This window comes from Oncorhynchus masou, chromosome 21, assembly GCF_036934945.1.
Source record: "Oncorhynchus masou masou isolate Uvic2021 chromosome 21, UVic_Omas_1.1, whole genome shotgun sequence".
Lineage (NCBI taxonomy): Eukaryota > Metazoa > Chordata > Actinopteri > Salmoniformes > Salmonidae > Oncorhynchus > Oncorhynchus masou.
The window spans coordinates 9,927,984-9,939,310 of NC_088232.1; the positions used below are offsets into that span (position 1 = coordinate 9,927,984).

General features: G+C 40.0%; 1 protein-coding gene across 2 annotated transcripts; it reads right to left on the reverse strand.

The window, feature by feature from the left end:
- Positions 1-1,216: 1,216 nt before the first annotated feature.
- Positions 1,217-11,019, reverse strand: LOC135507785 (uncharacterized). 2 transcript variants are annotated; one of them, XM_064927444.1, is made up of 3 exons: positions 9,781-11,019; positions 9,620-9,671; positions 1,217-2,397 (listed from the first exon to the last, which is right to left on the reverse strand). In XM_064927444.1, the coding sequence occupies exons 1-3, from the start codon at positions 9,836-9,838 to the stop codon at positions 1,695-1,697; spliced, it is 813 nt and encodes a 270-aa protein (XP_064783516.1). In that variant the 5' UTR covers positions 9,839-11,019; the 3' UTR covers positions 1,217-1,694. The 2 variants fall into 2 exon arrangements, with proteins under 2 accessions (XP_064783516.1, XP_064783517.1); XM_064927445.1 differs by lacking the exons at positions 9,620-9,671; positions 9,781-11,019 and adding an exon at positions 5,515-7,745.
- Between the last annotated feature and the right edge of the window lie 308 nt (positions 11,020-11,327).

Consider the following 11,327-nt stretch of genomic DNA (forward strand, 5'->3'; position numbering starts at 1 on the left):
TATGGCATGTATAAGATTTCAGGAAGGCCTGCCTCCTTGCTTCAGCAAGGAATTGGGTCAAGTACATCGTAAGTCATTTGAATCTCAGTTTCGTGTCCGGCGTCTACCAGTGGTCCACAAATAACACCCTGTGGGACCCCGAGATAAGGTTTAAAGGACACTAAGCTACATCTTCTCATAGGACAGTTCGTGTCCACAGGTGTTACAGACCTTCCTGTAGAGATCCTCTTCATCCACCACTTCCTCAGGTCCGTGCTTGGTGAGCACTGGTGTCCTTTGTCTACACACTGGTCCTCACTGCACGACACATCTCTGTTCACAACAGAGTAAATAACAATCCAATCCATTTAATATGTACTGTAAGCTGAATAAACACAAGTGATACTTGGCAAACTTAGTGTGCAGGTGCTTTTAAATCAGTAAAGAAACAAAAACAGCATCACCCAATTCCCACAATCCACTGGAGCTGGTAGGTACTTATGAGTGTCCGAGTGAGGATCAGAAGAGTCGTTCTATAAAGCCTATTGTCTGTCCCAATACCAGTATTCAACTCGTGTTTATTAAAGAAAATTCACCAAAAAAAAAGTGTTACTGACCTTTGACCTTTTTGTTGAAGCGCTTCTGCACCTCCCTGGTCTCTCCGGACTCCTTAGCCTCCTCGGAACACCACTCCTCTAAGGAGGGTTTCTGCTCTCTAGTCAACTGCTTGTGGAATTGTCAGACCAAGAAGACATGGCGCCCAGGCTAACTCAACACGGTCTACGCTACTAGTACATTTACATGTGATATTTTAGTAATTTAGCAGATGCTTGTATCAAGAGCAACTTCACAATCAATGCAGAGAATGCTGGGAGTAAGTCAGCCAAGGTGCTTTAGTAAAATAAAAACATTATTGATTATTGTTGTTACTGATTGTCCTGTTTCTTGTGACAACCTTGATCATTTTTGGATGTTATCGATATTGAGGGTTTGTGGGTTCATCCCAAAAAGGCAGGAGCTAAGTGTGTGTGCTTACATTGTGACTGATGCCGGAGTGGGTTGCAACTGATCCAAAAAAGTAACCCTGTGCTGCCTCTTCTTTCAATCTTTCTCTAATCAAAGCAAAACCGTTTAAAATCCACTTTAAAATCAATAATTCTACATTTTCCTAAACTCGATCCATAACTTTATTCGTATCTCCAGTTCCTATTCATCATTAAGTGATCACAAACACAAGTTACAAACATTTAAAGCATTTATTTAACAATGATAAATTGTAGCTTATATTTCCAATGGACAGTTTCTGACAGAAAGGAATACGTTTTCAATGAAACTACAAAAAATGTTTCATGTAGAAACTACCAATCTGAAGTATATGTACTGGACTGAACAGAAGTTTGCTATAGGTATCCTATAGAATGCTCTCTGGCTGTGGTCTGATTATCTTCTCTTCTAACAGAAGGTTGCACGTGCTCACCCCATTACAGTGATGTAAATCATGAGTAGGGAGAAGTTTAAACCCTATTTTACACCAGTCCATTCCTTTTACATCCATGAGGGGGAGTAAATGAGTGCAGAATAAGGGTACAAAAATTGGAACACATTCCCATTTTCTCTGTCACACACTAAAACGATGTGACACACACACACACACACACACACACACACACACACACACACAGTATTGCTGCTGACAGTATTCCTTTGCAAGTCACTCAGTTCAATTTGACCTGTTCTCTCTTCCTCTGCATTGCATAATTCTTCATTGACCTTTTAGGAGGCACTAGGGTGTTACTCAGCCCTACTCTCCTCTTCCTAGACTGCTGACCCTCCTCTTCAGGGTCTCCTCCCTGGTTGTGGTGAAAGTTCTGGCGACCCATGTATGGAAAGCCGCCCGCGTTGGGGTCAGCTTGGTCCGATCCGGGATCGTCACCCGCAGGGGGGTCATAGTCATTGGGAATGATGGAGCTCTGGAGGTCGCTGTCATGGGCAAACTTGCATTTGATCCCGAACCTGCAGCGTCCGTCCTTCCTGTACGCCACGCACATCCTCTTGCCTCCTATCTGGGAGGGCCGGGCCAGCAGAGTGAGAGGGACGTGCTTCTGCAAGACGTTGAGCTTCTGGTCGGCTTGCGCCTTGAAGGGGTTGGCGAATACGCCACTCTTGGACGAGGCCCCGAGGGGTGGAGGGGGGAGTTTGTGGGAGAGGGAACTAGGGGGTGCAGGGAGGAGAGGGGTCCGGGACTCAGAGGGGGGTGCCATACAGGCAGGAGGAGGGCGTTTAGGTTTTAGTTGAGATACGGGGTCCCCCTCTTTCTCTGGGTCACAGTCACAGTCTGACTCACTGGAGGCTGACCCGGACTCTAGGAGGAAATTGCGGCCCTTCTTCTGGGTCTCTCCATCCACCTTGCTCTCAGTCCTTCAAATAAACAACATGTATAAATGAGCTGGTATACTAGCTGTAGTGTAAAGATCTTAGCCGAGAATTAACAAAGGATTCAAATATTTTAGCGGTTAACTGTATGGATAAAAGGCAACCTTGTGCTGCCCTCTTCATTGACCTGTCAAAGGCTTTCCATATTTGCGGTCACTCACTGCTAATCCAGAGGCTTTCCTCAAAATGGTCTAGACCAGGCTGCATGTAACTGGTTTAAAAATAACTCGTCATGTGTATCTACTTAACGGTGTTAAATCAGGTTTCCCGGATATTAAAGAAGGTGTCCCGCAGTTGTCGATTTTGGGTCCTGTACTTTTTACTGTTTACATTCAATTACAACCTGCACTTAATATGACGATGATGTGTTGGTGTTGTGGTGTTGGGTACGCTATACTGCCCCCACGGTTGAGCAGGCTCTGTCTGAACTAGTCTGCCTTCATTGTACTACAGAAAAACAAGATTGACCTAAAATGAGTAATGAATGCAGGTAAAACTAAACTTTTCTAGAGCGCATAAAAATAACTCTGATGATCAAAGCATATGTACTTTGGTTGGTGCCCATATCGCTCGTGTCCCGGCTTACAAATATCTAGGCGTCTGGATAGATGAGAAGCTGTCTTTCAAAAAGCATATCGACAAATTAGTTCAGAAGCGGAGAGTAAAAACGGGATTCTTCTATAGAAATGCTGATAGTCTAGGACCGACAGGAACAGCATCTATTGGCGACGTCATCTATAGGAACACAGCTGCCACTTCATTAAAGCCGTTCGATGCAGTTTATCATAGCGCACTACGCTTTACTACGGCCCGACAATTTTAGGACTCATCACTGCATTCTCTACCAGAAAGTTGGCTGGCCCTCGATTGGTGTCACGTAGGTTGATACATTGCTATGTTTTTGTTTATAAAAGCTCTTTTACAAAAAGTCCCACTGTACCTAACCTCTTTACTAAACTTCAGACATGCGAGTTACCACACCTGGTCTCAGGGCTGGTTAACCCAGGAAATTCCTTTGGTCTCTACGGAGTTAGGTGAATTAGCTTTTAGTTAGTAATCTTCTAAAATGTTCTTAAAATAATGTTTTGGTGCCTCGAAGGCAATTCTGAAAGCTGATTGAGGACCTTATTACTGATGAATATGTTTGTTTTTTATGACCATGTCTTTATTTCTGCTTGCATTTTGTGTATATTTTTTGAAGTGTGTATTTTCTTTAATTTATGTAATTCTGAGAGATCTTGGTCTCAATATGACTCCCTGATAAAAATGGTATCAGGGAGACATATAAAATGGTAAAAATCAATAACTAATTTACTGATTGTCACAGAAAAAGAAAAATAGATATGGTTTATTCTATAAATGTCTAGCATACTTTTACAACCTTAGTTTTGAATAAACATTCCAGTTTTGATTTGATATAAATACATAAAATCTATAAAATGCCATTTAAAGCAGTATAAATCAATAACTAATTCACCATTTGTCACAGAAACATCACACTATGCATGATTTACTCTATAAAATGTCTAGCATACTTTCACAACTTTCGTTTTAAGTAAAAATTCAGTCTAGAGGGCATGTGGTCAAAGTTCTAACGACTGTTATACCCTATTAGAAGGGGCCTGGCATAAAATTCTGCATCTTCAGTCATGTTAAATTAGATTACAGGAAAAAACTACAGGATGAAGGGGTCAGGTCTGACTAACAAAGACAGGTGGTTGGATCAAGAGGACCAAGACAACCAAGAGGATCAACATGGACATTCCATAGTGGAGATAAGGATAACTAAGAGTGAACCATAACATACTCCACCGTTCAAAAGTTTGGGGTCACTTAGAAACGTCCTTGTTTTTTTGTCCATTAAAATGACATCAAAATCAAAAACATTGTCAATGTTGTAAATGACTATTGTAGCTGGAAACGGCTGATTTTTAATGGAATATCTACAAAGGCATACAGAGGCCCATTATCAGCAACCATCACTCCTGTGTTCCAGTTGTGTTCCAGTTGTGTTAGCTAATCCAAGTGTATCATTTCGAAATGCTAATTGATCATTAGAAAACCCTTTTGCAATTATGTTAGCATGGCTGAAAACTGTTGTTCTAATTAAAGAAGCAAAAAACTGGCCTTCTTTAGACTACTTGAGTATCTGGAGCATCAGCATTTGTGGGTTTGATTAAAACTCAAAATGGCCAGAAACAAAGAACTTTCCTCTGAAACTAGTTAGTCTGTTCTTGTTCTGAGAAATGAAGGCTATTCTGTGCGTGAAATTGCCAAGAAACTGAAGATCTCATACAACGATGTGTACTACTCAAACCAGAATAGAAAGGAGTGGGAGGCCCCGGTGCACAACTGAGCAAGAGGACAATTACATTAGTGTCTAGTTTGAGAAACAGACGCCTCACAAGTCCTCACCTGGCAGCTTCATTAAATAGTACCAGCAAAACACGGCGACTCTGGGATGCTGGCCTTCTAGGCAGAGTTACAAAGAAAAAGCCATATCTCAGACTGGCCAATAAAAAGAAAAGATTAAGATGGGCAAAAGAACAGACACTGGACATGGCTTTTTCTTTGGATCTCTGCCTAGAAGGCCAGCATCCTGGATTTGCCTCTTCACTGTTGACGTTGAGACTGGTGTTTTGTGGGTAATATATGAAGCTGCCCTCAATCAAATCCAAACTGGAATTTCTCATTTAAAAAAAAAAGATTGTAAAAGTATGCTAAACATTTATAGAATAACTCATACCTAGTTTGATGTTTGTGACAAACGGTGAGTTAGTTTATACAGCTTTAAATTGCATGTAATAGATTATGTATTTCTATCAAATTAAACTGGAATTTGTATTCAAAACAAAGGTTGTAAAAGTATGCTGGACATTTATAGAATACATCATATCTAGTTTAATGATTCTGTGATAAACGGTAAATTGCTTTTGAAGAATGTCAATGTGTGAATACAAAAACCAACTTTACCTCGGTCTGAACGAACCAGAGGTAACTAATTTCCGGGTTTAGGACAACTTGGCGAGCTCGCGTCTATCTTTTCAATGATTCTTCCACAAAGAAATATTTGCTCAATTGTATTCCTGAATTGTAACTTACTTCTTGTTGTTTCCAATATCCCCATCGCTGTCAGAATCAGAGGACACGCCATAGCCAACGAGAGAATTCATGTGTCAGCCTGCTGCTAGCCTTACGATAGCTAGCTAACTGGTATCTATATTTTTTTCCGTCTCTTCGTCCTTCTTTCGCTTTAATCCAGTCACAATTTGCGGTCTGCGTCTTATGTTTGATTGAACGAGCACTTATACTCCGTATGAAGGTATTTGTTGCTCAATACATTTATGAATTGTTGTAGTTCTGTTGTTGTAGCTACAACTTGCTAATCCAAATGAAAGTGTAAGCACCTCTAGGTCACCGAATTTCGAAAAACTTCAAAATAAAAGTTCCCCGCGTACTACTACTTCTTATTCGATTAGGTTTAACGGCGGTTGGCATCCAGTTAATGATGCATTGCCGCATCCTACTAGACTGAAGTACAACTCCCTTGTACTTTATTTGAAAAAACACAACAACAAAAAATAACACCTCCCTACTCCACTAATCAAATCTATTTAGTCCTACCTCAGGCCAACAACCTGAAAGGAAGGGGCACCACCACCACCTAAGACACCCTGTAACTCTTCTGATGTCAAGTCTAGGGCACCCAAATACCTCTCTGCAGCTGCCGCCACAACCTCAATTTTCTGCGACTTTACGTTCCATCCCTGCAGTACAGTTGATAACCATTGCTATAAAATTTTAAAAATCCAATCTTACTGAAAGTTATATCACTTGTTGGCCTATCCCTCTTTACTAGTACAGATCTACTACTCACACCACTCCTCTTAGGATTCCTTGACCCGACTTCCTCTACTTTCTTCACTGCCTCAGCATATGACAACTTCTGCACTACTCTAACCCAGGAAATCTCAACCTGCCTCTCTCGCACGGGACATTTCAGATCCCCAGCCCCATGGGCACCCCTTCAATCAACACATACCACTACTTTCCCCAATGCTACACATTCCTTTGTCTCATGTCCTTCTGCACACTTCTCACACCTAGGAACCTCCCTCCTACACACTGCTGCCACATGCCCATAAGCTTGACACCTGTAACAATGTAATGTATTCGTCACAAAAGCTCATACAAGATAACATATATCCTAATATCACTTTGTTGGGCAAAGACTGGTTTGGGATGTTTTGGCAAGTGAAGGAAAAGCAGGAAAACTAGTGCTCAGCATATGTGGGAACTCCTTCAAGATTGTTGGAAAAGCATTCCAGATGAAGATGGTTGAGAGAATGCCAAGATTGTGCAAAGCTGTCATCAAGGCAAAGGGTTGCTACTTTGAAGAATCTCAAATATAAACTATATTTTGATTTGTTTAACACTTTTTTGGTTACTACGTGATTCCATATGTGTTATTTTATAGTTTTGATGTCTTCACAATTATTTTACAATGTAGAAAATAGTAAAAATAAAGAAAAACCCTTGAATGAGTAGGTGTGTCCAAACTTTTGACTGGCACTGTGCACACACACACTCATCACCACGCACACACCCACCCACCACTAGTGATGTGCACCTTGATCTTGTAACATCTCATTTGGAGGATCACATTGTATTTATGTGCTTCTTGTTCTTTTGTTAGCCAACAGTTACAGAATTTCTGTTCTGAGAATATTGATGCTCTGCCTAAGGTACCTAGAATAGCAAGCAATTGGTGGCTTTTAAAATATTTAATAATACCTGTGAATTTAAAAGCACTTTGGATGGCCATAGCAATACAAATTAAAAAGAAAGTAATGTGCTCGCAATAGTATTACATTGAGTGTTAAAATAATGCACTCCATAAAGCAGTATGAGAAGGAAATGGAGAGCATTCTTCACGCACAACAGAAATATCTGTCTCTACAGTATTTGGCATTACATGGAAAGGTTTGTGGACATTGTTCTGAAATATGAATTTTCAAATATTTGTGGGAATTTCAAAGCTCGGGTAGAGGATGATGATAAAAATGATAATGCTTAGTGCTTTTCAAGGACCCAAAGTCACTACAATTATAGAAATGAAAAGACAAATAAATAGGAGTCAAACATCAGACTATACAATACATGAATGAAGACGGCAAGCAAAGAGTGATGTATGAGTGTATGGGGAGGGTAGGGTCGGGGTTTTTGATACGAACCCAGTTTAGGGTAAGGGGCAGGATTGGGGTTAGGACACGAACCCGGTTGTGGGTCAGGGTTTGGTTTTGGTGCGGCTCAGTATGGTGAAGAGAGGAGTAGATGGAAGTAGTTGTAGTCCCTATGTGTGTTTGTTTACGTAAGCAGTCCTATTTGGAGATAACATCAATGAATTCATTCACAACAATATGAGATTTTGTATGAATTATCAGGAAAAAAAAGATTATTGCATTAATGTTATGTAAGAATGTGTATATCATGTTCATTGAGTATAATGGTGACTCCAGGCACTGAGATCAGCTAGGAAATAGACCGTGAGTGAGGATGGCCAGCTATCTGCACTGACTATCTGCACTATATGCCACTCAGGGGTCTCTAACCACACACTCACACATGCACGTACTGATACTCCTGCACACACACTGACACCAACACTCACACACTCATCACCATGCACGCACACCCCAGCACCCACACCCACCACTAAAGCCTGTATTTATCTTTGATTGATTAGGAATATTTTGAGGAAGTGGTATGGCAATGTTATTGCTGCGGTGTCTCAAGAGGGACAAACTATAATATTGCATTTTTTTTCTCGTTTTGCAAGCAAATGTATATTTAAGGGATTATGCAAAGCACACACGTTCGCTTCAGCTAGCCAAGTTCTGGTAGGTGCAAACCGAACCTCGTATTAGGGCTCCTTTATGCTGCTGCTATGTTGAATGTTATTATTATTTATCCTGCTACCAGTCACTTACTCCTTACCCTTGCCTACATGTACCCATCTACCTTAACCATGCCAGTGTCCCTGGTACTGACCCTGTATATAGCTTACTTTCTCATCTTTTTCTTGTTTCTTGTGTGTTAAAAAAAAGACTTTATACTATTTGTTATTTGAATACTGCATTGTTGGGAAAGAGCTAGCAAGTCAGTGTTTCACTGTACTTGTGTACATGACAATAAAACTTGAAACTAATTTGAAACCTGTGTAATTGTTGATGATCAATTAGATTAATTAATAACGTCATTGTAATATTTTATGAATAAAGTATACTTTTATGGACCTAATTTACTTGCATCTCTCTTGATCTTCTAAATAAACATATTGTATGTTGTATTTTTTTCTTAAGTTTCCACCAAAAGGAAGTTTGTAAGATATTTGTATTTTGCGTTGTACAGTATTTGGGTATGACAATATACTATATGCATCCTATGTCACTGTGCTATATTTGAACCGTATAGTGTCCAGGCACCCCATTTTAGCTGTTTGACCTGCTAAAAGTCCAGCAACACTTCTTATGACATAGCTTTTTGTACAAACTCAACACTATTGAGTGTTTTCCACCCCACTTTAGCTGAAACAGGTAGTAGACAGTCCAATACAGGGAATTGCATAGGAGGCTATGAATGGGGCAGAGTAAAAAGCTAGCAACAGCCTGTAGGACACAGTACCCTTGAAAACTTAAGCATATTCGGTTAGTAGAGACCCTACTGAGTCTTTAGGTGAGACAGGTAGTAAACTTTTTCCTCTAAAGTCAAATATGTATTCCAGTCAATTGCTATTTTCTGTTGCATGGGTAAAATAGTCACAAGATTACATTTTCCCTGATGTAGTTTTACATGTGAAACATCATTTTAATATTATGCACAATGTGAAGCTGCATTTTTTTTTTCGTTATCATACACATTGCGTTTTACTGCAAACTTTGATTTTGAAGGCAAAAGCGGAAACGCTGTAAGTCTTAATGTTGCTGGCGGGACGCTAATGTTGCTGAAATGACGCTAATAAGGAACTTGTCCGTATAGTAACATTAAGTAGCCTAGGTTAATTTAGCTGACCTTCAATTGTGGGAATTCAGCAGAGTTCTCTGAGACATTTTTACAACTCATCCAAACTCTGAAAATAAATACATGGGCAAATGCTATCAAACATGGTAATAATAGGCCTGCATTACGGTAGGCAGCTAATTGTTACCTTGGAAGGCCACTGTCTCTGCGCTGAATAGCCGGGCGTAGTTTTGGCTCAACTGCGTTGAGAAAAAGAAAGACGCGTCCATATAAACCAAAATGGCTTCTCTGTGAATTGGACACTATGTCACCTGGAGTATCGAAGTAGTATTACACTTTGGAACATACCTGAATGATGCAAGTCGAGACACATCTGACATTTTGGAAGGAATAAACCGTCTGACATTTTAGCTAATATATTTAATCCTCAAAATTTCCCATTGAACTGTTTTTGCGTGATTTTAGCTTAAGAATTACACTGAAATAGCCGCCCCTCGAGGTGTTATATTTCACACTCAAGGCCTCAAGACAATATATGCATTTATATTTTTATTATTGAACCTTTATTTAACTCGGCGAGTCAGTTAAGAACAAATTCTTATTTACAATGACGGTCTATATAAAGTCGATATCACCCCTGGCCTACCAAAACTACATAATCAACTGTTCCATTATTAGAAACTATTTATCACCGAGCATTTAAAAAATGATTCGTTTGTTTCTGGCTGTAGGCTATTATTGCGAACGCATTCTAGATGTTTACAGACCTTGAGCCCTCGTTATTTCTCTAATGCATTGACACAACAGGCTTCCTCTATCCTCCGCGATTGGACACTATGTCACCTGGAGTATCGAAGTAGTATTACACTTTGGAACATACCTGAATGATGCAAGTCGAGACACATCTGACATTTTAGTTAATACATTTAATCCTCAAAATTTCCCATTGAACTGGTTTAGCGTGATTTTAGCGTAAGAATTACACTGAAATAGCGCCCCTCGAGGTGTTATATTTCACACTCAAAGCCTCAAGACAATATATGCATTTATATTTTTATTATTGAACCTTTATTTAACTCGGCGAGTCAGTTAAGAACAAATTCTTATTTACAATGACGGTCTATATAAAGTCGATATCACCCCTGGCCTACCAAAACTACATAATCAACTGTTCCATTATTAGAAACTATTTATCACCGATCATTTAAAAAATGATTCGTTTGTTTCTGGCTGTAGGCTATTATTGCGAACGCATTCTAGATGTTTACAGACCTTGAGCCCTCGTTATTTCTCTAATGCATTGACACAACAGGCTTCCTCTATCCTCCGCGATTGACAACAATGTTACTAATCCCGTCCTAGCAGCAGTATAGAACGTTCCGGGAAAGGGAAAAGAAAAACGCGCACCCAACGGTTCAGAAATGTTATTTTTTAAGCCTATGCAAATTAGCCTATGATAAATATTGCAAGCCATGAGGCCCGATGCTATGGTTAAAAACCCACTTTCCCGCCTATTGACAAGCAATAACTATAGAGCCACACAATAACCTAATAATAAAGACTACTTGATCATCACATCAGCTGAGTTACTAATTTAGGCAGTAACCTGTGACGGACTTTCCCCTGACGTAGCCTATGCCTAGTAAACAAAGGTTTATAAAAAAAATAATGTCGCGTTCGAGTGCTTGTCGGAACTAGGAAACTAGGGGAAATGCCAGACTTGTTAACTGGTTGAACGCGGGACGTGTATAACTACACCCAATTAGCAAGTCTGACATTTCCGAGTTTCCCAGTCCCGACTAGCGCGTCAACGGGTCACTAGTCTTGTTGAATAGATTCGTCATTATGTCAGGCTCATTCGTTTAAACTCGTCATGAATAAATAATAGCTTACCA

Excerpts from the sequence above, each read along its gene's own strand:
- LOC135507785 (XM_064927444.1), bottom strand. The coding sequence starts at position 9,838 with ATGTCAGACGGTTTATTCCTTCCAAAATGTCAGATGTGTCTCGACTTG. Across the intron at positions 9,672-9,780 it reads TCTCGACTTGCATCATTCAG|TTGAGCCAAAACTACGCCCG; the intron begins GTATGTTCCAAA and ends TTCTCAACGCAG. Across the intron at positions 2,398-9,619 it reads AGAGACAGTGGCCTTCCAAG|GACTGAGAGCAAGGTGGATG; the intron begins GTAACAATTAGC and ends GTTTATTTGAAG.